We start from the raw sequence: 27,111 nt of genomic DNA, 5'->3' as shown, positions 1-27,111 counted from the left end.
TTGGTCGTGCGGGTGGCAGCCACTCGATGTGTCCTTTCACATCGATGTTTCTCTCTCTCTCTCCCTTCCTCTCTCTCCCTCCCACTCTATCTGTACAAAAAATGGAAAAATATCCTCGGGTGAGGATAAAAAAAAAAAAATAGCAACTTAAATGTCTGTCAAAGAAAGTGAAGGAAAATAAAAAATCAGAGTAATGAAATAGAAGACATATAGTAAAAGTCCACAAAGCCAAAAGTTGGTTCTTTGAAAAGATTAATAAACTAGATTAAAATACCTGATAAAACTGTTCACGAAAAATGGAGAAGCAGACTCAGTCAATGCCATGACTGAAAGAAGAGTTGTTACTCAAGATCCTGTGGACATAACAATGATAGGAAGAAGGTGTTTTTAATTAAAGAAGGAATTAAATCTGTAGTTGATAAAATGTTCTAAATAGAAAGCTCCAGACCCATATGATTACATTAGTACTGAGCTATACCAAGCATCAGTGTAACACAAAGTTTTTTCCAGAGAATAGAAACATAAGCAATACATCCCAGCTTATTTTACAAGATCAGTATTACTTCAAATCCAAATGTCTAAAGAATGGAGAACTCCAGGCCAGTCTTATTTATGAACATAGATACAAAAATCCAAAACCAGTGAAGAATGTAATAAACAGAAACCAAGAAGGAAGAATTTAAATTGTCATGTTTCTAAATTGTTTATACAGAAAATACATATAAATAGATGCATAAATTATTAGAATTCTTTAGTTTAGCAAGGTTACTGAATAAACAGGCCAGTATATAAGAATTAACTTTAAGAGCTGCAACAAACAAGAAATGTATTTTAAATGAAGACATCACTTATAGTATCAAAAATTTTAAGTACTAGAAACAAATGTAACAAAACAAGATAGTGAGAGAAAATTCAGAAGTTCTACATGAATGGAGAGATAAACCATAATTATGAATGGAAAGACTCAGCATTGTAAGGATGTTAGTTCTCCCAAGACTGGTGTATAGCTTCAGATGAATTCCAATATGAATCTTAGCATTTTTTATGGAAATTGTCAAGTTTATTCTCAAATTTATATAGTGATTCAAAGCACCAAGAATTGCTAAACTATTCTTAAAGAAGAGGAAAATGGGATAATTGCTTTGCTGGATTTGAATATCTTTTATGAAGCTATAAAATTGAAGACGGTTTCATAGAATAGAAAATAGAGCAATGGAAAAAGAATAGAGAATTCAGAAACAGACCTATGCATATATCATACTTGATAACTTTAAAGTAGGAAAGATTTCTAAAACAGAACACAAAATCCAGTATCCATGAGTTAAAATACCAATAAACTGAACTACATTAAAATTAAGGACTATTTTTTATCAGAAGACATCATCAAGAGAGTGAAAAGGCAGATCACAGAATGGCAGAAGTTATCTCCATACATATAACAAACAAAACACTCAAGTCTTAGAACTCAAACCCTAATAAGTCAGTAAGAAAAAGATAATTATATCCAATGAAATCATGACAGAGATTAAATAGTCAAATCAGTAAAGAGGCCAGTGAACGTGTTGAAGGATGTTTAATATCACTAGTGATGAGAAAAAGTGAATTAAATCCTGATAAGATATCCTTACATATCTACTAGAATGATTTAAATTAAAAAATCAGTGGGGGTAATGGAACTCTCATATGTTGCTGGTGAGAGTGAAAACTAGTTCAACTACTTTGAAAAACTGTTGAGCATCTTCTAAAGTTGGAGATAAGCATATTCTGTTTGTAGAGCACCAAACAAAAAATTCAAATGTCCAGCATGGGGGCAGGGGGCAGGAAGAGATTAACCAAAGAACTCATATGCATATATTGCATAACCTATGGACACAGAAAATAGTGTGGGGAAGGCCTAGGGTAGGGTGGGGAGCCAAGTGGACGGGAGCAGTGAGGGAGAAATAGGGCACATCTGTAATAATCTCAATAATAAAGATACATTTTTTAAAAAGAAATGCAAAAAGAGAGTATATTCATACCATGAAATTCTATACAGCACCAAAAATAAATAAATAAATAACTGTACCTACACAAAACAATGTTGATAAATTTTAACCATTATGTGGCATGGGAAAAGAGTACATACTATATGGTTACATTTATATGAAGTTCAAAATAGATGGAAATGTTTAGTAATGCAAACTTAGGTGGTAAACTATAAAGAAAAGCAAGAATGTTATTCCCGTAAATGACAGGATAGTGGTTGTCTTTAGAAAAGTGGGAGCATGTAGTTACTGGCAGGAGTATGAGATGTTTTTGACAGTGCTCTGTTTCTTGACCTGGGTGATAGCTTTATGGGTTAATTTGCTAAGCTCTACATTTTTGTTTTATATTTGTATTTGTTATTTCACAGATATACATATACAAGAAGAGTATAAACAAAGTGTTGCATTATAAAATAATCATTATGCAAAAAAGTGAAGCAGTTGGAGTTACTAAAATAAAATGATTGTTTTTAGGCTTTTTCAGTGATAGCCACCTTCAGTATTCAATAGGCAACATAGAATTTGACAGTGAAAGATGTTGCATGGTAAAGTACAAACTTGATTGGAGAGAAAAAGTTCAGCTGTAAAGAGGTATGTAAGATACAGATCTTTTTCACCTATAAATGTGTTTTGCAGAAAACAAGTTTTCATAGTCGGCTGGGCGTTATTTATAATCCTACATCAAAAATAAATGAAGAAAACACTGCTATTTCTAGAGGAATTTTGGCAGCTTTTCTTACACAGAAAAACAGCTTTTTGAGAAACTTGCTCAGGAAACTGGCAAAGGAAGAAACTGCTACAGCTATTTATTCTGGAGATAAAATTAAAACATTCCTTACTGAGGTCAGTAGCTGTTTGTTTGAAATAATATGTATTGACTATTTCCAAAATATAAAGTCTGTGTGCTTGGAGATACTGTGTTACTGAAAAACATCAGTTAATAAGTAAAATCATTTGGGGATAATAAATATTTCTTTACATGGGAAAAGTTAAATATTAAATGATAGGACTTTGCATAGAGGCATTTAACAAATCAGCTTTCATATATTTGAACTACTTCATGATCCTTAAAGTTGATGTCATTCTAGTTAGGATATGTACTTAAGGATTAGGAGTTGAAAGATTATGTAAATAATCTTCGGGTATTTTAGTGAAAGAGTCCAGTATGAGGGAAATTTCAAAGACAGAAGATGATCTTCTGGAAGCAAGTTTTACTAATCCATTCAAAAAATACTTATTGATTGTCTACCTAACAGTGGAGATATACTTGTGAACAAGGCAGATAGAGTTCCTCTTGTGGAGCTCACATGGTAGTGAGACAGACAAAGCACGTGGTGTTGGAAAAATAAGGAAACTATGAGGGTAGATAGTTTGAGGGATGCTTTTTTAGCTGGAGTGGTCAGGAAAGGTATTTCTAAAGAGTTTACATTTGGGCAGAGCTCTGAATGAAATGAGATACCAAGCCATGGAAAGACTGAGAAAAATGTACCAGGTTCAGGAACATAGCATATCTAAAGACTTGACACAGAGACAGTCTTGTCAGGCCTGAGGTATAGCAGAAGATCATTATGATCAAAATAGAGATGTGCAGAGTTTTAGCAGATGAGGTCAGAAATATAACCCCAGATATTTCCAGCACTTAGAGACCATAGTAAGGAATTGAAATTTTTTTCTGAGTATATTTATAATGGCAAGTCATTGAGGAATCTCAAAGAGGCAAACAACATTTAAAAAGGTGACTCTGGATACCATTTGAAGATCTCATAGTAGGTAAACGAGTGGAAATAGGATGAACATTTAGATGCTATTGCAGTAATCAAGGCAAGAAATAATGATGTCTTGTACTAGATGGTAGTAGTGGAGATGGTAAAATGGTTGATAAATAATATTTGTTATATTATGGCTAATAGGATTAGTTGATCAATTGTATGTGACCTGTGAAGATAATAGGCTAGGATTTTGGCTTGAACAGCTAGACTTAATGGTGGGGGTTTTTTTGTTTGTTTATTTGTTTTTTGTTTTGAAATGGGGAAGTCTAGGTTGAAGACAAGATTTGGACACATAGGGAATCAAGAGCTAAATTTTGTACATTTAAATCATGTTGGGCATTCAGGTGGAGATACTGAGTTGACAATTAAGTGAATGAATATAGAAATCAATGAAGGGTTGTCATTTTTGCTTTGAGAGTTATTTTGAGGGTCATCAACATTATGTATAATTTCAAGGGAAGAAACTGGATGAGAAACCTCAGAAGTGAGGGTGGGATGGAGAATAGAGGGGTAGAAAGTTAAGCCTTGGGACATTCCAAAATATAAAGGAACACAAGGCAAGGATGGTCCTGTAAAGGAAATGGAGCAGCCAGTTAGTTAAGAAGATAAACAGGAGAGTACCGTATCCTGGAAGCCACATGGAGAATGTATTTCAAGGAGGGAATGATCACCTATGCCAGATGTTTCTGAAATCCAGCTACAGAACTGACCATTTTTTGTTGTTGTGAAGGTTGTCATTGGTGGAGTGATAAGCTTGAAGTGAAAGCGAACTAGATTGAAGAGAAAATGGGAAATCAGGAAATAGAGTCAGCAAGCATAGTTTGTTTTGTTAATCTTCACCCGAGGATATTTTCCCATTTTTCTTCAAACAGAGTGTGAGAAAAGAAGAGAGAGAGAAACATCAATGTGAGAGAGACACATTGATTTGTTGCCTCCCTCACGACCCGGACCGAGCTGCAACCAAGGTACATGCCCTTGACCAGAATTGACCCCACGACTCTTTGGTCCTCAGGCCAACACTCTACCCATTGAGCCCAACCAGCAAGTTTAGTTCTTTTAAAGAACCTTCTGTTTTGTGTTTTTTTGTGTTTTTTTTTATATCCTCATTTGAGGACATTTTTCCATTTTTTGTACAGACAGAGTGGGAGGGGGGAGGGAGAGAGAGGAAGAGAGAGAGAGAGGGAAACATCGATGTGAAAGGGACACATCGAGTAGCTGCCACCCACACGACCAACCAGGGCTGGGGACAAACTGCAACCGAGGTACATGCCCTTAATGGGAACCGAACCCGGGTCTCTCCGGACCGCAGGCGGACGCTCTAACCGCTGAGCCAAACCGGCCAGGGCTGTTTTGTGTTTTTTGATACGTGCCCCTAGCAGGAAGCGAACCCGGGACTCTCTGGTCCACAGGCCGATGCTCCAACCTCTGAGCCAAACCAAACCGGCCAGGGCTAAAGAACCTTCTTAATGGGGAACAGAGAAGTATTCTGTAGCCAGAATAGGACTTGGGATCAAGCAAGGTTTTCTAAATTGGGGAGATGTCACTTTTTTGTGTATGCTAATGGAAACAATCATCTAAGCAATGAGAGAAATTGATATAGACAGAAGGGAGCAAAGTTCTTGAGTAGATAAGAGGTGCTGAGATCCAATGGAGGGTGTTAAGTGTTAGTCTTAAGAATAAGAATCATTCATCCATTTTAATCAGAAGAAAGGCAGAATATATGGGTACAGATGCAGAAGGGTAGATCTGTTTGGTGGTAGCAAGATAAGCACTTCTCTTCTGAATTTTTTCATTTTCGAAAGAAGGTCCAGTCATTAGCTAAGTACTAGAGTGTTAGTAGGTGCTTTTAGAGGTTGTCAGGTATTTTTCTATCATTCTGATAGTGAAAAACGTCAGTTCAATACATTAGTGTGGGAAGATTTCTGAGGGCTCACTTGAGATTAATGACCACAAATTGAAAGTGAGATCAACATTGCTTGCATGTTTTTTCCCAGCTTTATTAGCACTGTTTGGGTCCAGTTGCAGAGGAAGCAGAGTTGTGTTTAACCAGAGCCGGGGTTTTGCCAGGAGTTGATGACTGAAGGGAAGCGTTCAAGGGAGCTGAGCATGGAAGGTTGATGATACAGGAAAGAATTCTGGGGAATAACTTGGGTGGGAGGAAAATTATGATATGAGAAGTAGGATAGATAATAATTAAGTGGTAGGATCAGTGGACTGGAAATGTTGAGTAATGGATGATCTGGTGACACTGGAATGAGTGAGCTGGAAAGCCTGGAGCTTGTGGTCAGAGAGGGCATGGTTGAGATAGAGATTTTGGAAGTAAGGAAATCTAGGGCTGCACTGTCCAATACTGTAGTCACTAGCTATGTGGCTATTTTGAACTTAATATTAAGTTAAACCTTAAATTCAGCTCCTCAGTCATACCAGGACTCAGTAACCATTTGTGGCTGTGGCTCCCATGTTGGAAAGCGCAGGAGAAATGTTTCTGCACCTGGGACTTGTTAGTTCAGAATTTAAGACCACACCCTGATCTACTAAAGGAGATACATTTCACAAGGATTTGAATGCACATTAAACTTTGATAAGTACTGATATGAGAAATATGTCTTAGTATGAAGATGTAAGGAACTTATCTGTGGTTTATTTTCTGTGAACGTCCGTATATTTTTTGACTCTGACCATGGGTTACTTTTGTATTTCTGGAGTTAAATACACCATTACTAAGTTGGTTTTGTGAGTTTGGTGTAGTGGGATGAGATAGATTTTATCTATTTTAAACACTTTTTTAAATTGAGTATGCCAAAATGAGGTTATTGAGTTCAGAATTTAATAAACATTTTATTTCATTTCTTGAATGTTAAATTTTATTTAAATTGATGTTCCCTAGTATTTTATTAATTAATAATCCACCTGAAATTCTCAAAGAATGAACAGCAAACTATATCTACTTGTAAAAAGATGTACAAATATTATAATTTACTTAGCAAAAAAAGATTCCTTTTTTTAGAAACGTGGTTTCAGAAGAAAAGAGTACTTTTTGTCATAATTTAGTATAATTTAAATTTTACATTAATGTATTAAAGTAGGCTTTGTTAAGAAAAAAATTTCATATATTTATTCTCTTATTTCATTGTTTTCATGGTTTAGGGGATGGATAAGAATGCTTTTGAGAAAAAATATAATACTGTTGGAGTGAATATTTTTCGAACTCATCAGTTGTTCTGTCAAGATGTACTTAACTTGCACCCCGGAGAAATGGGTGTTGTCAGCAATGGACGAGTAAGTACGAAAAACAGTCAGTCGCTCACTTTCTCAGTGACATTGTGGTCGTGGGGCTCCAGACATTTCTGTCACAACAACCCTGATGTAACACACACAGAGGATGGTGTTCATGTGCCAGACACACCCAACAAGTCTCAGCAGAAGTGAAACAGGTGCTGAGAGGTTTGATTTATGACACAGTACCTGTTATCTCATCCCTTCCCCCACTGATGAGAATGCTGAATGCAGTAAGGAAGAATGTTCCTGTGGTTATTTCGTCCTAATGTTAAGTACTAGAATTAGCAACTTAGTACACTTGACAACATTGTGCTTGAAAACCCCTTTATATAGGTCCTAATGTTAAGTACTAGAATTAGCAACTTAGTACACTTGACAACATTGTGCTTGAAAACCCCTTTATATAGGTGTAGAAGTACATTGTGACATCATACTCTTCTTGTAGCTCTCTCTACAATTGTGTAATAACAGAAGCATATTTTTGTATTAAAGCATAAAGTAGTATTTATTAATACAACCTTTAAAAATCTATAGGAAAAATCACTTACTCCCACCATGCTAATAAAATTTATTATTAGAATTTTATTGTTTTGCCTTCTAATCCTCTTTTCTACCCTACAGAGTTATTTCTGGTTTTCTTAAATGCATCATTGTAATTTAGATATATAATTTTATATCACACTTTTTCTCTTAGTATATCAGAAACACTTTTTTTCTGATTAGAGCATCTTTATAGACACACATAGTTAGTGGATAATAGCTGCTTATTAATATATTTTGAATATGATAGTCTGATTTTATTTCTCAGGAATTAAGTTTTAAAAATGTTGAATCCGGTGCTTTGATTTATTAAGAAATAAACTAATGCAATGTTTTTGGACATACCTCTGCTTGAACTATCAACTTAGGTATTCCTAAATCATCTTCAAAGCTCTAATATACTCTTACTTTCTTTGTTTTCTACATTTTTATGAGCTCTGTTCATTTGCATGTTTTAATTCCATATCACTATTCCCTTAAAATTATACTTATTTACTCTTTATCTGAATCCATAAATAATAGGAATTATAGAAGAGTGAGAGACCCATTTCCTCAAGTTGCCACAGATAAAATAGATCTGTTTCAGCAGAATGGTGTCTGAGCTGACTGACTGCATTAGCTCCTAGAGCCAGTTAGGCTCAGGTTTTCTGTGTACAGTGCTATTTTACAAACTGATGTCGGTGGTTGCCATTTATTATGACAGTAATATAAGGTACAGGGTGGGGCAAGCATAGGTTTACAGTTGTTTGTATGGAAAATAATACAATAATTAATAAATAATAATACAAGAATAAACTCTGTGTTGCATATATTCACAACTGTAAGCATATATTTGCCCCCCCCAAATTAGTGAATTTTAATAATGAGTTATGTGGTAGTCCCAACGTGACATTGCTTATTTTCTAACAATAACTTTGGAAGAAAATACAGTTTTTTTAGAACAGTTGTAAAGTTTATGGCTACCTTTGGTTCTGTCAGTCATTTCGAGAAATAAAGAGGAAAAAAAATTACCCCTGCAATATCTAGTACCTTGCCTTTTGATTAGACATTACAGAAAACCTACCATATGTTCTCTTTATCATTATTTAATGTATTTCATGTATTGTTATCAATATTAGTAGTAACAAATATTAGTTGTAGTTATTTCAACTTATTTCTCCTAGAACCATTTTCTTTTATTTATTTAATTTTGAAATTGACAAAATATTCAGATACTAATTTTTCACCTGCTATGAACCAAACATTCTTCTAGGTTCTCAGAGTATAGTAGTAAACAAACATGTTTCCATGGTGTATACATTTTGGTGGGCAGAGCAGATAACAAATAGCATCCTTACTGATAAGGTGTGATTTGGGCAGAGAACCAAGAGAGGTGAGGGAGCAAGCCATGTCTGGAAGAGGAATGTTCTAGATAGAGGTCATATGTGATTTGTTTTGGTGTTTGCTCTTTTATGCCTTGCTTACATATTAATTCATGTCCTGAGATGAGATCCCAACTGTGTGTTTAGGAATGCCAGTTACATTGAGAGTAGTAAGAGAAGCTCATGGAGTTGCTGGGGACCAGATCAGTGTGGTTTTATAGGCAGCTTAGGATTCCTGCCTTACTCTGAATGAGTTGTGAAGTTCATAGTACTGGATGAGTTGACATGATCTCACCTGTGTTTTATTTGGACCTTTAGTGGCTGTTACATTGAGAATAGACTATAGGAGTCAGAAAACCTGGTCGGAGATATTGTAGTAGTCTAAGTGAGAGATGATGATGGTTTGCACTAGAATGGCTGTAGAGGAAGCAGAGCAAAGTGGATGTGGTATATATTTGGGAGGAAGAGTGAACAGGAATTGCTGACAGGTGTGATGTGGGGTGTGGATTACATAACTAGCAGAATGGAGTTGCTGTGTTTCCGGGTGAGAAAGACTGCAGGAGGAGTGGGGTTGTTCAGGAGGAGTGGAAAGGAAAAGGTAGAGGATTCATTTCTGGACACATTAGAAGTTCAATGTTCAGTTCTGAATCTCCAAGTAGGCTTCTTGAGTTGGCAGTTGAGCCTATGACCTAAATTCAGGGGAGAGGTTGGTGCTAGAGAAAGTATTATGTCAAATTATGTTGACTTTTTATGTTGATTAATGGAAAATTATAATTTTGATTATTTTTTAATTTGTACAACTGTGGTTTTAATAGAAAACTATAATATATTTGAAAGTAAGTTCCATGGTTTATGAACTATAGTGCTTAGCTTATTACTCTCAGTAGTAAAGCACAATAGTCATAGCAATTATCGCAGATAGTTATCATTCCGAATCAAATAGTTTACTGTTTGAAATAATTCTGATATTTTAGAATTAATTTCTTTTCTGAATCTGCCCAAATGTTTATATCAGAATTGGAACATATTCAAAGTTAAAATTATGAATTATCAAAACTGGGGACCAATGATACTTTTATTAATTTTAAATGTTTTATTTTTCCATTACAGTTGACATTCAGTATTATATTAGTTTTAGTTGTACAGCATAGTGGTTTGACACTTATATAACTTATGAAGTGATTTCCACAATCAGTCTAGTACCCACCTGACACCATACATCGTTATTACAAATCATTAACTATTCTCTGTGCTGTACTTTACATGCCCTTGACTATTGTGTGACTGCCAGTTTGTACTTCTCAGTTCCTTCACCTTTTTCACCCAGTCCCCCAACCTCCTCCATTCTGGCAACCAACAGTGCTACTTTCTTACTGCATGCTAATGGAACTAAATTACCAAGCAAAATAGACAGACTCATAGAGAGGAGGCAGACAGCCCTGATGGGCAAGGGATTGAGAGGGGTTTTTATCATGGGGTAACAGAGAGCAAGCCCTTTTTTTTCTTAAGCTAGACAAATCTGCATTCCAAATCCAGTTGCACCATTAATTGTATCACCTCTGTGAGACTTGATTTCTTCATTGGTACAATAAGAATGGAAATAGTATGGTTTATACAGTTGTCAGTTTAAATACACTTCTGTACATAAAGCACATAGAACACTTTCAGACACTAAGTAAATTTTCAGTCAATTTTAACTCCTGTTTTCTCTTTAAATATTTGAAGTCTGTCATGAGATACAGTGGGTACGTTTGTAGATTGATTTGTGTTACACTTGACAAGAGTCAGTGTAGAATTAAGGCCAGTTGATCAAACTTCCATGAGTGGAGAGAGATTTTTAGCTCAGTATATGTTTTCTATAATTTTAATAAGCTGTGAAAGGAGATAATGCATTTTTATTACACCAGTTATTCTGTATAACTGAAAAATCACATTTCTAAAATGTTGTAAAGATTTAAGCACCAGATAGGCTTTATATTACTGATACATGATTTCCAAGTTTAATGTTCCTTTTCCCAACATGGACATGTATGATTTTATACTATTTAAGTTATTTTGTTTCACAAATATCATATTTAACTTTAAATAGAAGAACTAAGACACAGAAGAATCAAGTTTCTCCTAGCTATTTGATGCTGGACTTACATAAATGAAAATAGAGTTGGTTCTCTGGTGAATTTAGTCAGTAAAAATAGCCATCTTGTTAATTCCTTAAAATCATTTGAGCCTGGCCAGGGTTTCTCAGTGTTAGAGCATGGGCCCTGCGCACCCAAGGGTCACAGGTTCAATTCCTGATCAGAGGCATGTACCTGGGTTCCAGGTTCGATCCCCAGCCTGGATCGAGTCGTGTGCCCCTCTCACATTGATGTTTCTGTCTCTCTCCCCCTCTGTACTCTCTAAAAAGTCAATGGAAAAAATATCCTTAGGTGAGGATTAACAAAAATAATATATATAAAATAAATTTTAAAATTTTTTAAATAAAAATTTAAGATAACTCGAGGTTTTATTTCCTTATTCTGAGCTATTAACAAAACTGCTTGAGTCACTGGAGGTGCTATAGATAAAATTTCAACTGTTTTCCAGGCCTGTCCTATTCATAGTCCAAAAAAATATGTTGAAAGTGCTTTCAAAGTTACCTAAAAATGGTATCAAATCTTAAGGAGATGAAATGTTTATATGTGTACTTTTAGTTTTATAGTGCCCGTTTTTTTTTGTTTTGTTTTGTTTTTTTTTAATCCTCACCCGAGGACATTTTTTGTTCAGGTAGAGTGGAAGAGAGAGAGAGAGAGAGAGAGAGAGAGAACATCAATGTGAAAGGGACACATCGAGTGGCTGCCACCCGCACGACCAACGAGGGCCGGGGACAAACTGCAACCAAGGTACATGCCCTTAGCGGGAACCGAACCCGGGTCTCTCGGGACCGCAGGCTGATGCTCTAACCGCTGAGCCAAACCGGCCAGGGCTATAGTGCCCGTTTTTAACAGCCCTGTTTCATGTTTAAGATGAAACATGTTATCACCTGTGACATGAGCAAATAAGGGAGATTCAAGAACTATACTTCATTAATTTTTAGAAATTATTAACTGTGGAAGCAGATAAAGGGGAAGTGAGAAAATCTGCTGTAACTATTTCTGGTCTTTTTACAAGAAAAAAAAATTCTGCTTGGCACATTTTCTATTTGTCATTAAGTATAATGTTTAATGCATAAGAAGACTATCTCAGGCCTACCTTCTACATGAGGGTTTGTGTTCATAATAGTATGATGATTGCATGTATTAGTTTCCTCCGAAAATGCTAATGGTGGTAGAGTTGATGGTAGTTGTGATGGAATAACCATCTTGAGAAATTAGGTATGTGGCAATTTGACGACTAACCCCCTCTGTACTTAAATGGTTTAAAGATAACCTACATGACTTTGCTGAGTTCCAGACCATTTATACAACATCAGTTAGATAAAGATTGGCTGGTATCATTAAGTAATTATGTGATTTGTCTCTTGGTTTTTGCTCTTTTATGCCTTGCTTACATTTTCATTCATGTCTACCTCATATGAACTACAATTTATAGATGAACAAATAACCAAATTGAAATTAAAAGATTTATGAAATAATTGCTTTCATCATTTACTTGAGAATGAAAAGTCATAAGGTTTTTGGAAGCATTCTGTTTCAAAGTAAAACTTTTTAATAGAAATAATTTGCTGCTTTTTTTACTTTACTTTAATTTTTACTTTACTTTTTTTTACTTTACTTTACTTTAATGTTGGTGTTTATGCAAATATTATTTGTAATATGAAAGGGAGAAAGTATTTTTCTCTTCTTTTTTATCCCAGTGGGTTTAGTATATAGTGGGATTGATGGCCACCATCTGTTTAGTCTCTGATAAATTTTTGCTTAAAGAAATTTCTATTTCATGAGAAAATATTTAATGAAATTGTTGGTATCCTCTAGAAGATATACAATAATTGCTTTTATTTTAAGTTCTTAGGTCCAGTAAATGAAAGTTTCTATGCAGAAGATTTCTCCTTGTTGGAAAAGATAACATTTACTAATTTAGCAGAGAAAATTAAAGGCATTGTTGAAAATATGGCAATCAATGCAAAGAAGTAAGTATTTAAAATCATGAGTAATTCATTTCCAGATTTGGTATATTCCATCTCATTTCTTTTTTTTTTTTTAAGATTACAAAATATTTCAAATATTTACACAAATTAAGATATAACAAAAGACATATAGAGAATATAAAGAAATAATAAAAGACATCCATTTGCTCACTATCACCAAACCATAGATGTTAATTCTTTGTTTTAGTTACCTTGGATCTTACTGTTTCTGTTTCCCCCACCCATCCCAATCTCCTCCCTTCCCTGGAGATAACCATTTTCCTGAAGGTTGTGTGCCTGACTCCCCTATTTGTGTTTTTACTTTTGCTTTATATGTAAATATGCATTATCAGTTTTGACTATGTTGGATGCCTTGACTTCTTTAGAGAAATGCTGTTATACCATATACTTCGTTTGCTGTCTACTTTCGTGGAAGCTTTATCCACATTCATGGATACAGAGCTTGCTCATTCATTTTAATTCCTTTTTAGTATCTCATTTTATGAATATACTGAAGTTCATTTGTGTATCCATTACTGAGGTACAGTTAACTTGGCTTTGGTTTTGTAAAGATATTCTCTTTTATTTTCTTCTAAAAGTTTTGCAGTTTTGTTTTTTATATTCTGATTTATATCTTTAATTCTTCTTGGATTTTACATTGTTCCACTGGTCTGATGCCTCATGCCAATTCCCAACTCCTGTTACCACAGCTTTATAATAAATTTTGATAGCTTCATCTTTAAAATTGTCTTGACTATTTTTTGCTATTTGCTTTTCAATATAAATATGATTAGAACCAGCTTAACAAGTTATACCAAAAACACTCCTGGAATTTTTATGGGAATTTATAAATTAGATTAAGGAATTCTCATCTTTTTATAATATTGGATTATCCCATTTATTAAATGCATATATATTACTTATATGTACCTATACAAATATACATATATATTTATGATATATGGCATATAATTTATGTATATATGTGAATATGTAGATAGACACACCTATTTGGGTTTTTTTTTTAAGGGTTCTTCAGGGAGGGAGCAGGAGGGAGGGAGGGAGGAGAGGGAGAGAGAGAGAGAGAGAGAGAGAGAGAGAGAGAGAGAACCATCAATGTGAGAGAGACACATCAACTGGCTCTTTCCCACTTGACCCTGGGGGACGAACCACAACCAAGGTACATGCCGTTGACCGGAATTGAACCTGCAACTCATTGGTTCGTGGGCTGATGCTCTAACTGCTGAGCCAAACTGACCAAGGCACATTTTTAAATTATTTTTTTTGCTAATTTACAGAAACAGTATTAAGTGTCTATATTAATCTTCCTTGCTGGACTCTTTTTATTTTTTGTAACATTTTGTCTAATATTAGAACTCATATCATTTGTGAATTCTAAGAGCTTTGTTCCTTAACTTCCAGTTTTTAAATATCTCATTTATGTTGGCCTTTCTCTTGTTTTAGTTTGCTCAGTTTAGTAAGGGAGGTATCTCTTTTACTGGTCTTTTCATATGTAGACCTGGCTCTGGATAGGCTCTTAATTGTTTTTTGTTTGCTTTTATCAATTTTAGTTCTTTATTACATCTTTTTAATCTGTTCTTTTTAATAAACCTCTCATGTTAGATTCTTAGCTTATTAATATCACATTTTTTCTTTATATATCCTTAAATTCCAGGCTTGAAATTTCTCTTTAAACATTTATTAGCTGTACTACATAAGTTTTTATAATAAATAATTTCATTGTGATTCAGTGCTAAATATTTTCAAATTAATATTTTTTTCAATTTTTATATTTAAAAATATTTTGAAATAATTCAAATGTTGGATTCATAAGGGCAAAATTTTTGTTTACAGTTGTCCCTCACCACTTTAGTTTGTATTGTACAAATACAAATATAGTATAGTATTTGAAAAAAGCACGATAGAGTGAAGCCACAAAAGTCGAAGCACGGAGTGGCGAGGGACGACTGTGTATAAATAAAGAATCCTATTTCGCAGAAATGTATTTATCACGGTAGAGTCTGGAACTGATTAACCGTGATAAACGAGGGCTGACTGTATTTAATTGTGTTCGTTTTTTGTTTTGTTTTTTATCTCTTGTATTGGAATTTTGCCTAGCTCTTATTAGGCACCAAGTAAATACTTATTTAATTAATAATGAATAAACTATGTTTTAACTTGTCTTAAATGGCACAATGTATAATTGATTTCCAGTTTGCTTTGAACTGTGATTACAAAACATGGTTTATGGACATCAGTTATTTAGTATTTATTTCTCCTAATTTTGTTGAGGCAAAGTTAATTTTTATAATTGTTTCATACTTTATTTTTAATAACACTTTATCTAATTGTGTGGAAGATTTTATATATGTGTTTATCTGTCAGTTACTAAAAGAACTTTGTTAAACACTACCACTAGGATTGTAGATTTATTATTTAATTCTTGTACTCTTGTTGTAAATATTTTGAGCTATATATTGTTATGTATATGCTGATTCAGAATGATCTTTCTAATGAATTACTCCTTTCCTCATTATAGGAATTACTTCTTTCCTAATAATGTTTTGTCTTAAAGTCTATGGGGTCTGATATTTAAGCCACGTCAACATTCTTTTTGGACAATATTTTTTTCTGTTATATCTTTTTCTTTCTTTACTTTCATTGTATCCATGTATCTTAAAGCATATGTCTAGGTATTGGGGCTGGTTATTGTTCCAGAATTAAAATTCTGATTCTTACTCTTGAATAAAGAACTCTGATCCAGATCAAATTAATATCCTTACTTTATCCTTTAGGAAATGTTGTTTTTTAATTCATTATTTAAGAAATACCATTAATAGAAAATTACAAATGTGTGTGCTAGGCCAGTGTGGCTCAGTGGATTAAGCATCATCCCATGGACTGAGAGGTCTGGGTTCGATTCCTGGTCAAGGCACATGTCTGAGTTGTGGGCTTGATCCCCAGTAGGGGACATGCAGGAGGCAGCCTATCAGTGTTTCTCTTTCATATTGATGTTTCTATCTCTCCCTTCCTTTCTAAAAAATCAATAAAAACATTTTTTTTAAAAACTGTGTAAAAAGTAGTAAAGTAAAAGCTTTTTCACAGTGAAGAGATAAATCCATAGTTATTTTCAAGTGCAATAAAGCAAAAGAAAATTTTAGGACGCAAAAAAACTATATAATTTCATAACAGTGGCTCTGTTATGAAATTTAATAATGTAGGACTAGCCCTGGACAGTTTGGCTCAGTGGCTAGAGCGTTGGCCTGTGGACCAGAGAGTCCTGGGTTCAGTTCCCACTAAGGGCACGTTATTCAATTGCGGTTCGTCCCTGGCCCCGGTTGGGGTTGTACAGATGGCAACCAATCGATGTGTCTCTCTCACATTGATGTTTCTGTCTCTCTTCCTCTCTCTCTTCCTCCTGCTCTATCTGAAGATAAATGCAAAAAAAAAAAAAATGTCCTCGAGTGAGGACAAGAATAAATAAATAAATAAAATAATGATATAGGACTAGTATATGTTAAAAAGCATAAAATCAGTAATTATATGTTGAATGTTATAAATATAATATTAAGATTTCAGAGCTAATTTTTTAAACCTTGTTTGGTAAAAATAAATATATAATTACAGTCTCAAGTAGATACAGGAAGCTATTTTAGCCACTGGAAAGCTGCATTTCAAACCAGAACCACCACCCCAAGTCAATAACATTAAACTACAGCAGCATTCCCTCTAATTGTCTTAAGTTCTTAGATGCACAGAAATAATGCTAAATACATTGTGTTTTAATTAGAATAAATTCATATTCACCTGAATCTGAGCATACATTAAAGGTATGCATCTATATTATACTTTTCAATAGTTATATTAATGAGGTAGGTAGAACTCTGAATGCCAAATACAAAATCCTTGGAACCATTATCCCGAGGAGCACATAAAACCTGTTTCTCCAATGGAGTGATTACAGCTTGTTCTTTTCTGAGAGATGTCTCCAGTTCTGAAGCAGTAACTGCTGAGTTTCTGGTGGCTTTTCCCCTTTTTAGTTCAAAGTACTTTTCAAAAAGAGAAAAATTGACCCGGATAGCTGAAATTCAGCAGAGAATTTAAGAAAAGGTTGTTTGGGACCTCAAAGATTTTTCTTTTTCATCTTCTGCTCCTCTCAGTATATATGTACTACTTAAGCAGTCACCCCAGTTTAAGAAGCATGGGGAGCATGTTTGACCATAAATATTTCCTCCATTGTTCCTACAGTTTTATTTATTAGAGATTATATGGTTAATAAATACCTTTAAAAGAATTTAGGAATATAGATTGTGATTAATTAATTTATTTAATATGTTTCTATTAATTTATTTAATATATGTTTATTAAGTGGTCATTAAATGCAGTGCTCTGTGAAAAATATGGTAGCTATTATGAATAGAAACCTATACTTAACATTAAATCTTGCATTTCAGGAACTTATATTCTAGTAAAAGATGATATATTTTATTTTATTTTATTATTATTTTTTTTTATCCTCACCCGAGGATATTTTTCCATTTTTTGTACAGATAGAGTGGGAGGGAGAGAGAGGAAGGGAGAGAGAGAGAGAAACATCGACGTGAAGGGACACATCGAGTGGCTGCCACCCGCACGACCAACCAGGGCCGGGGACAAACTGCAACCGAAGTACGTGCCCTTAGCGGGAACCGAACCCGGGTCTCTCCAGACCGCAGGCCGACGCTCTAACCGCTGAGCCAAACCGGCCAGGGCAAAGATGATATATTTTAGTAGAGAGAGATTGACAGTATTCTTGACCACTCCTTTCTTCCTTCCTTCCATCCTTCTTTCTTTCCTTTCTTTTCTTTCTTTCTTTTGTTTCTTCCCTTCTTTTGAAGGAAGGATTCTGCAAATTTTAGCCAGCACATTCTATCCTAACATATCACTGAACATATATTTTCTCAGTAATGGATTTTCAGATTTGGTTATATTTAATCTAGGTATTTATTTTGTGTGTTCTTAGTTTTCAAACTGATTTAAAACCATAGAAATCTGGGCTTCTTAGCTATATTAAAAAAATCTTTAAAAGTAGATATCCTATTATTTACTTTTTGTTCTTTCTGCCCTTTCTTTACTGTATGGGCCCCAGTGCTTAGACACATAACCAGCACTCAGCAAATACTAACTTGAATTAAATGATTCACCACATTCTTGTAGACTCTGTTGAAAACACTGCTTAATAAGTGTTTAAAGATCATATCAATGATAAGAAAAAGTAAGGTGATTTTAAAAGCAAGTCATCTTTAAATTGACAAATTCTATTTGTTAGCAAGTCTGGAAGAAAAATTTAAATGAAATTTGTCTTATGGAAGTATTTTAAATCAAATTTCCCATTAATTGTGACACAAAATATGGACATTTCTCTTCCTGAAAAACTCATCCATTGTTTATCTTGTTTATCTAGCATGAGTGACCTTGTTATGAAAGTTGATGCCCTTGTTTCCTCTTTGCCTACACGTGAATCCCGGTATAAGGTCACATTTTTAAAAGAGAAGCACAGGTAAGAATATAATAGTGCTGTATTTTATCTGTCACTGAATTATGTATTCAATTGTGGTTTCCACTTGTATTCATAATAGGGCAAAATTAAAGAATTAAAAGTTCTATGTTAGAGGGTAAATGCATTTGACAAGATTAAGAAAATAAATTCCTGTTACTTATATACTGAGGTAAATAAAGGATGATGTATGTAACATATATATAAGCTTTCCAAGTGAGTTATATCAAATGTGATTTGTCTTTCTGTCATGCTCAAGATCACTTGGAATTTTTGCAGTATCTTGGTATAGTTATTATAAATAATATCTCTGTATTCCCAGTTACTAAAGAATTCTGATTAATGACATGTAGTATTACAACACCAAGTCCCAAAATGTGTTCTATGGAACACATCAACTCTGAGATGTTGACAGATATATTCTGAGGGAAAATCTGTTCTCCGGTCAAGTTAAGTTGAGAGAACACTGCATCCTTTGGGGGTGAGGAAGACTTTCACTATTCATCAACACAGTAATGGTTATGAGATGTATAGTTGAACAAAAATTCATTTTTGGTAAATTCAGTAGTTGGGTAACTTATTTATCCATGGAACACTTTTTTTGTCAAAACAAATTATTTCATAAAAATTAGGTTTCTGAAGATATCCATCAGAGAACTCTTGTTTTTTTATTTATTTATTTTTTTATCCTCACCCGAGGACATTTTTCTATTTTTTGTTCAGGTAGAGTGGGAGGGGGAGAGAGGAACAGAGAGAGAAACATCAATGTGAAAGGGACACATCGAGTGGCTGCCACCCGCATGACCAACCAGGGCCGGGGACAAACTGCAACCGAGATACATGCCCTTAGTGGGAACCGAACCCAGGTCTCTCGGGACCGCAGGCCAATGCTCTAATCGCTAAGCCAAACCGGCCAGGGCGAGAAATCCTGTTTTATAATAATAAACTAGTTTATAATTTCACTTTGAAATTACAAGTAAAATTCATCAAGCTCTATCTACATACCTAAAATTATCTGTGTCCCCAGAAGGGAATCTTTTTCTGTTGTTTTTAATTAAGGACCACTAAGAATTAGGGAAAAAATCAATTTGACATTATGTAATTAAACTATAGACATGTTTTATTATATCATCATTTTCTTTTTTTTTTTAATCCTCACCCGAGGGTATTTTTCCATTTTTTGTACAGATAGAGTGGGAGGGAGAGAGAGGAAGGGAGAGAGAGAGAGAAACATCGACATGAAGGGACACATCGAGTGGCTGCCACCCGCACAACCAACCAGGGCCGGGGACAAACTGCAACCGAAGTACGTGCCCTTAGCGGGAACCGAACCCGGGTCTCTCCAGACCGCAGGCCGACGCTCTAACCGCTGAGCCAAACCGGCCAGGGCTATGATCATTTTCTAATCACCACTCGTGTAAAACTAAATTGAGACAAATTACTTTATCATAAACTTAAAATGTCTGACACCTGTAAGTTTTCTGATCTTATGGTGGATGCAGTCTTATGTTGCTTGTATTTAATATTAGAAGATAAAACATACTTTAGCTTTAGAAAGTCTATCTTTTGAGATGTTTTCACACGTGTATAGTATTTTTTCCTTTTTATTAAATTTATTGGGGTTACATGGTTAACAAAATTATAAAGGTTTTAGGTGCACACATATATATAGTATTATTCTCAGGGAAAATCACTTTCTAAAGAGAAATTATCTGGCACTGTTAGGAGTGATTTTTTTTTTTTATTATTTGTTTGTTTTTTCATATAACCGAGATTCAATACTTTTAGGTATTTTAAACACATCCAATTCTTTTTTTCAAATGCAATTTTTTTTTACAAACTTTTTGATTTCTTAAATACTATGTGCTGAAATAATTCAACACAAATTAAAACTATCATTATAAATGTTAGTCACTATACTATTCCCATTAAGTTATATTATACTTAGGAATTTTGATATATTTGGAACTATTTACTCTTACATTGAATGTCTGACACATTTTCTCTTATATAGTTTGTTGTTATAATCTCTGCTTTCTTTCTCTGGCTCTGACACCTGTCAGTGTCCTGCTGCTTTTAAGCCTACTACCTTATTTTATATAGAGGGATGGAGATAGTGTGACTTTGTGACAGTGGTTTAAAATTCCCCAATATTTTTCTGTTTATTTCTGGGGATTGGGATTCTGATTCATACAACCTCACAGAATTGGCAGTAGTGTGAGGGGAAAAAAAGGAAGAGTCAACAGATGCCTACCTTAGCCATAACATCTTATAAAACATACAGAATACAGCCAGTAAACTTGTAAATTTTCCACCAAGATAACTAAAGAAATTAACTATTATAGATGATTTCTTTTTTTAAAACATCTTATTTGTAACCCTTAATTTATAGCAGTAATTATCCAGCAGGATCTGTTGCCTAGCTCTGCCATTCCTATTTTAACATAATTAAATCATATCAACAACATATAAAATAAAGTGTCTTTTATTTCTCTATAATGGGGGGACCCATATTTAAAGTGTATTTTACATTACCTTAATTCAACTGCTAAAAAATTAAACATTTCACTGCAAAAAACCTAGATATTTATAGTCTTTCTATACTAAAGAAGATCTATGTCCCTGTAATTTTACAGATATAGTCTTCCTCCCTTTGTAATATGTAAACTGTTCAATTTATACATCTCAAAAAGGAACATATTTTAATATTACTACAGTGTTAAAACAGTAATTCAATAGGAATATTCTTTACTTAATTAAATGTATACTTTTAACTTTTAATTATATTAAATATAGAATTGATTATCTCCCATTGGTCTTTTCTGTGCTTTTAATTATTTCCTAACATTTACTTTAAAGATTAATTCATATTCTAACTTAGATCAATAAAAGACAAAATGGAAAAAACAGAGGGGAGGAGGTATGGAGAGTATAACTGGGATAAAAATAAAGTATGATAAATTGGGAGGGGGAGTCCCCTGAACTTTTTTGTTATATGTTGGGTTTGTTTTAATACTTAATTTAATAAACGTACTGAATAGTTGTTCTTGAGTTACCCATGCACACTGCTTGCAGTTTATGAGCCCAACACAGGTCCTGCTCTCTAGTACTTGGATCTCTTTATCTTCAGGATGCCTGAGGAAGGAAGGGGTGCACCATGGAAAGGAGGAGGTGGAGACTTTTGCCTTCCAGGCAGAAATTGCCCAACTCATGTCTCTCATGAACAATACTTTCTATTCCAACAAGGACATTTTCCTTTGGAAGTTGTTCAGTAATGCTTCTGATGCCTTGGACAAGATATGCTGTGAGAGCTTGACAGACTCTTCCAAGTTGAACATTGGTAAAGAGCTAAAAATTGACATCATCTCCAACCTCCAGGATTGTACCCTGATTCTGGTGGCCACAGGCATTGGCATGACCAAAGCTGATCTCATAAATAATCTGGGAACCATTGCTAAGTCTGGTGTAAAAGCAGTAATGGAAACTTTTCAGGCTGGTTGCAGACATCTCCATGATTGGACAATTTAGCATTGGCTTTTATTCTGCCTACCTGGTGGCAGAGAAAGTGGTTGTGATCACAAAGCACAATGACGATGAGCAGTATACCTGGAAGTCTTTTGCTGGAGGTTCCTTTACTGTGCATACTGACCATGGTGAGCCTGGCCAGGGTGCCAAAGTGATCCTCCACCTTAATGTAAACCAGACAAAGTACTTAGAGATGAGGCAGATCAAAGAAGTGGTGAAGAAACAGTCACAATCCATAGATTATCAGCCTTTATTTGGAGAAGGAATGAAAGAAATCAGTGATGATGAAGCAGAGGAAGAGAAATGGGAGAAAGAAGATAAAGATGATGAGAAGAAACCCAAAACTGACGATGTGGGCTCAGTTGAGGAGGATGGGAGTGCTAAGGATAAGAAAAAGAAAACAAAGATTAAGGAGAAATATATCGATCATGAAGAACTGAACAAGAGCTAGCCCAATGGGACCAGAAACCTTGATGACAGCACCCAGGAGGAAGATGGAGAGTTCTGTAAGAGTCTTACCAATGACTAGGAAGATCACTTGGCAGTAAGACACTTCTCTGTAAAAGGTTAGTTGGAATTCAGGGCACTGCTCTTCATCCCCTGTTGGGCTCCCTTTGACCTCTTTGAGAATGAGAAGAACAACAACATTAAACTCTATGTCTGCCATGTGTTCAGAATGGACGGCTGTGATGACTTGATACCAGAGTATCTCAGTTTCATCCAGTGTGGTTGACTCTGAGGACCTGCACCTGAACATCTCCCAAGAAATGCTCTAGCAGAGCAAAATCTTGAAGGCCATTCATAAAATCACTGTTAAGAAGTGCTTTGAACTCTTCTCTGAGCTGGTGGAAGATAAGAAGAACTATAAGAAATACTATGAGGCATTCTGTAAAAACCTAAAACTTGGAATCCATGAGGACTTGACTGGCAATACCTTTCTGAGCTTCGGTGCTCTCACAACTCCCAATCTGGAGATGAAATTACTTCTCTTTCCGAATATGTCTCTCTTATGAAGGAGACCCAGAAGTCCATCTGTTGCATCACTGGTGAGAACAAAGAGCAAGTTGCCAGCTCTACTTTTGTGGAATGAGTGCGGAAGTGGAGCTTCGAGGCAGAATATTTATGGAGCCTATTGATGAGTTCTATGTACAGCAGGTCAAGGAGTTTGATAGAAAAAACCTGGTCTCAGTTACCAAGGAGAGCCTGGAGCTACCTGAGGGTGAAGAGGAGAAAAAGAAAATGGGAGAGAGCTAGGCCACGTTTGAGAACCTCTGCAAACTCATGAAAGAAATCTTGGATAAGAAGGTTGAGAAGGTGACAATCTCCAGTAAGCTTGTGCTTTACCCTGCTACCTTGTGACTAGCACTTATGGCTGGACAGCTAACATGGAACATTTCATGAAAGCTCAGGTACTTCGGGATAACTCGACAGTGGGCTCCATGATGGCCAAAAAGCACCTGGAGATCAACCCAAGCACCCCATTATGGAGACTCTGCAGCAGAAAGCGGAGGCAGACAAGAATGACAAGGCTGTCAAGGGCCTTCTGTTGTTACTGTTTAAAACTGTCCTGCTCTCTTCTGGCTTCTCACTTGAGGATCCCCAGCCCCACTCCAACCACATCTACCACATGATCAGGCTAGGCCTAGGCATTTATGAAGATGAAGTGACAGCAGAAGAACCCAGGGCTGCTGTTCCTAATGAGGTCCCCTTGGGGATGATGAGGATGCCTCCCGCATGGAAGAAGTGGTTAGGAGTTTTTACCTGCAGACCTTGTGGCCTCTGTGTAGTGTCTTCATGGCTCCTCCAGCCCTAGCCCACCTATTTTCCTCTGGTGATATTTAGTGATTTTATTTCCTCTCCTCACTTTGCCTAAGGGCCTCAAGCCTTCTCTTCTCGTATTTGACATTGGGTTTGTATGTTATGTATTGTGAGTTTTGTTGTTGTTGTTCTGAAATTAAAGCATGCAAAATGAAGATGCAGTTTAAAAAGTCAATGTTGCCCTGGCCTCTTTGGCTCAGCAGTTAGAGTGTTGGCCCACAGACCACAGAGTCCCAGGTTCAGTTCCACTAAGGGCATATATCTCGGTTGCAGTTTGTCCCCAGCCCCAGTTGGGGTTGTGTGGATGGCAACCACTCGATGTGTCTCTCTCACATCAATGTTTCTCTCTCTCTCTCTTCCTCCTTCTCTCCCTCCCACTCTATCTGAAGATAAATGCAAAAAAAAAAAAAAAAATGTCCACGGGTAGAGATTAAAAAAAAGTCAATGTTATCATTCTCAAATCTAAGGAAGTATATTCAACTAACAAAAACGCATCTTGGTTTTATATTTTATATCACGTGATCCAGGAGAATTTGGGGGCTTGAAATTATCAGTTGTCACTGTATTGTTCCTTGAAGAGTTTTTAAAAATCAGTCATTCATAAAAGCTTACTTTTATTTTCTCTGATTCTTTGCAATTTTCTAATTTATTGAATATAAACATTAGAATTTTGCATTTGTAGCCCTGGCCAGTTTGGCTCAACGGTTAGAGCATTGAGACCAAAGAGTTGCGGGTTCGGTTCCAGTCAAGGGCACGTATCTCAGTTGAGGTTTGATCCCCGACCCTGGTCAGGGTTGTGCAGGAGGCAACCAATTGATGTGTCTCTCTCACGTCATTGTTTGTCTGTCTCTCTCTCTTTCTCTTCCTCCCTCCCTCCCTCCCTTACACTCTATCTGAAAATCAATGGAAAAATATCCTCAGGTGAGGATTCAAAAAAAAAAAAAAAAATAGCATAGAGTTTTACATTTGCATTGTCTTCTATGAAACAACTGGGTTTTTTTTTTAAATCTAGTTAGACAGAAAGCAATTTGTAACAATGCATATAGCTAAGATTAGGATTAATTGGTAATGGAATAAATTTAACTGATAATCTTTTACCTTATTTTTTATTTTCCTAGCATTATAAAGATAAATCCTCAAGAGAATGATATATTCTTTGATGTTATTGCTATTGTTGATCCATTGACAAGAGAAGCACAGATGATGTCACAGTTAGTGATCGTAAGATAATGTTTTCGTTATATATTTTATGTATATATTTATCATATTATATAGTACTTTTTTGAAATTTATAATTCTTTCAAGTCTGTTTTTAAGTGTAATATTTAATGTATAAAATGAAATAATAGAGCTGTACATAAGGTGTTATGGCAGTACCAAGGTTAGGTGTTGCTATGGACTGAATAGTCCCCCTACCTTACCCCAAAAAAGTTCACATGTTGAAGCTCTAACCTGAAGTATGACTATATTTTGAAACAGGGCCTTAAAAGGCAGTTGAAGTCAAATGAGGTCTTACAAGTCGGGCCCTAATTTACTGGGTAGATGGGCTCTTTCCTCACTGGCACAAGGAAGTCATGGGAGTGTAAGGCAACGTGGCAGCGGCCTACGAGCCCGGAAGAGAGCTCTCACATAAACCAAGTTGGCCAGCACCTTGATCTAAAATAAACAAGTGTCTGTTGTGAAGCTACCCAGTCTGTGGTGTTTTGTTGTGGCAGTCTGAGCTAACTTCCTATCTTCAAGTGTGAAGATTCGCTTCTGGAGAACCTGGTGCCTAAGCTAAATTAGCCAGAGAGGTGAAGCTAAGGGAAGAGGGAACATGAATGTTGTATTCAGTCGGTTTGGCCACGGTGACAAATGTCAAAGTAATGGTACCTTCAAGACTGGATTTTATTTCTCTCATCTCACAGTCCAGGTGTAGGCTGCCTGGAGTTGCTAAGGCAGCATGGTGCTGAGTCAGGCATAAGCCAGACATCTCCTGTTGGGGTTGTTCAGTCATCTTCATGAAGCAGCTTCTATCTAGCAGTCTGAGATCAAGTTCCTACAATCACCTCTGTATTTCTGCCAGCAGGAAGGGGAGAACAAGGGCACAACCCTAAAGCTGGTCACATTCCAGCCAGTCACATCTCACTGACCAGAATGTAGGTAGTCATCTGGATACACCTGTTCAAAGGGAGGATGGAGACTGCGTACATCTGAAAATTCTTTCACTAAGGACTCAGTGAAATATTAGGAGACCACTAGCAGACTCTGAAAGGGCATATGGCTTATTATTTGAACACTTTTAAGGTTCAAATTGTGATTCAGCTTTCCATAAATGTCAATAGGCTAGTTACATTGGCAGGCTATATATTTTTTCTTGGGATGTTCAGAATTTGTGGGGACTCCTTTGTGAAATAACTCAATGCTTTTTTTAATTTTTTTTTTCTTTATTTATTTTTTTAATCCTCACCCGAGGACATCTTTCCATTTTTTGTTCAGGTAGAGTGGGAGGGAGAGAGAGGACCAGAGAGAAAGAGAGAGAAACATCGATGTGAAAGGAACACATCGAGTGGCTGCCACCCGCACAACTGACCAGAGCCGGGGACAAACTGCAACCGGAGGTACATGCCCTTAGCGGGAACCAAACCCGGGTCTCTCAGGACTGCAGGCCAACGCTTTTAACCGCTGAGCCAAACCGGCCAGGGCGTGAAATAACTCAATGCTTTAAAAAAAAAAAAAACATTTAAAAAATTCTCAGAAGTGGAAACTATGTGTTAGTTGACAGTTGGCTTCACTTTTGGAAACAGACAAAAGTAATTAGATATAAAGTCTTTTGAAAGATGTAAGGGATCAAGCTGGGTCATACTGGGATACAGTCTATCAAAATTTCAAATGCAGTTGCTCTCAGAAATGAGTTTGCCCTCACAAGCCTGCATTTTTTCTGTTCCATATATCCGTTTTTCTTCTCCTTTTACCTTCATCCTTTGTTCTCTAGTATCTTTCAAATTTTCACTGACGTGTTGCCTGTATAGAGATAGGGACTATTAAAATTAATCATTCTCCTGTTTCTTATGCTCCAGGGAAATTAAAAGAAAATGGAGAATTTCGTCTGTATGTAGCCAAGAACATCCTACATCTCTTACAAAGGGGTTGACATAAAGCTCAGGGCACCCTTGCC

The 27,111-nt window shown here is 35.7% G+C and overlaps 1 protein-coding gene and 1 pseudogene across 1 annotated transcript in view; both read left to right on the top strand.

The window, feature by feature from the left end:
* UGGT2 (UDP-glucose glycoprotein glucosyltransferase 2) overlaps positions 1 to 27,111 on the top strand; it is a 200,708-nt gene that overhangs the window by 117,080 nt on the left and 56,517 nt on the right. The window contains exons 21-25 of the mRNA XM_036250132.1: positions 2,661 to 2,867; positions 6,941 to 7,072; positions 12,954 to 13,078; positions 18,519 to 18,614; positions 25,073 to 25,175. Of these exons, the coding sequence (XP_036106025.1) occupies positions 2,661 to 2,867; positions 6,941 to 7,072; positions 12,954 to 13,078; positions 18,519 to 18,614; positions 25,073 to 25,175 (663 nt within the window). The remainder of the gene's footprint in view (positions 1 to 2,660; positions 2,868 to 6,940; positions 7,073 to 12,953; positions 13,079 to 18,518; positions 18,615 to 25,072; positions 25,176 to 27,111) is intronic.
* On the top strand, positions 21,690 to 23,978 carry LOC118622959 (annotated as a pseudogene).

This window comes from Molossus molossus, unplaced genomic scaffold (genome assembly GCF_014108415.1).
Source record: "Molossus molossus isolate mMolMol1 unplaced genomic scaffold, mMolMol1.p scaffold_m16_p_9, whole genome shotgun sequence".
Lineage (NCBI taxonomy): Eukaryota > Metazoa > Chordata > Mammalia > Chiroptera > Molossidae > Molossus > Molossus molossus.
This window is presented reverse-complemented; position numbering and strand designations above follow the sequence as displayed.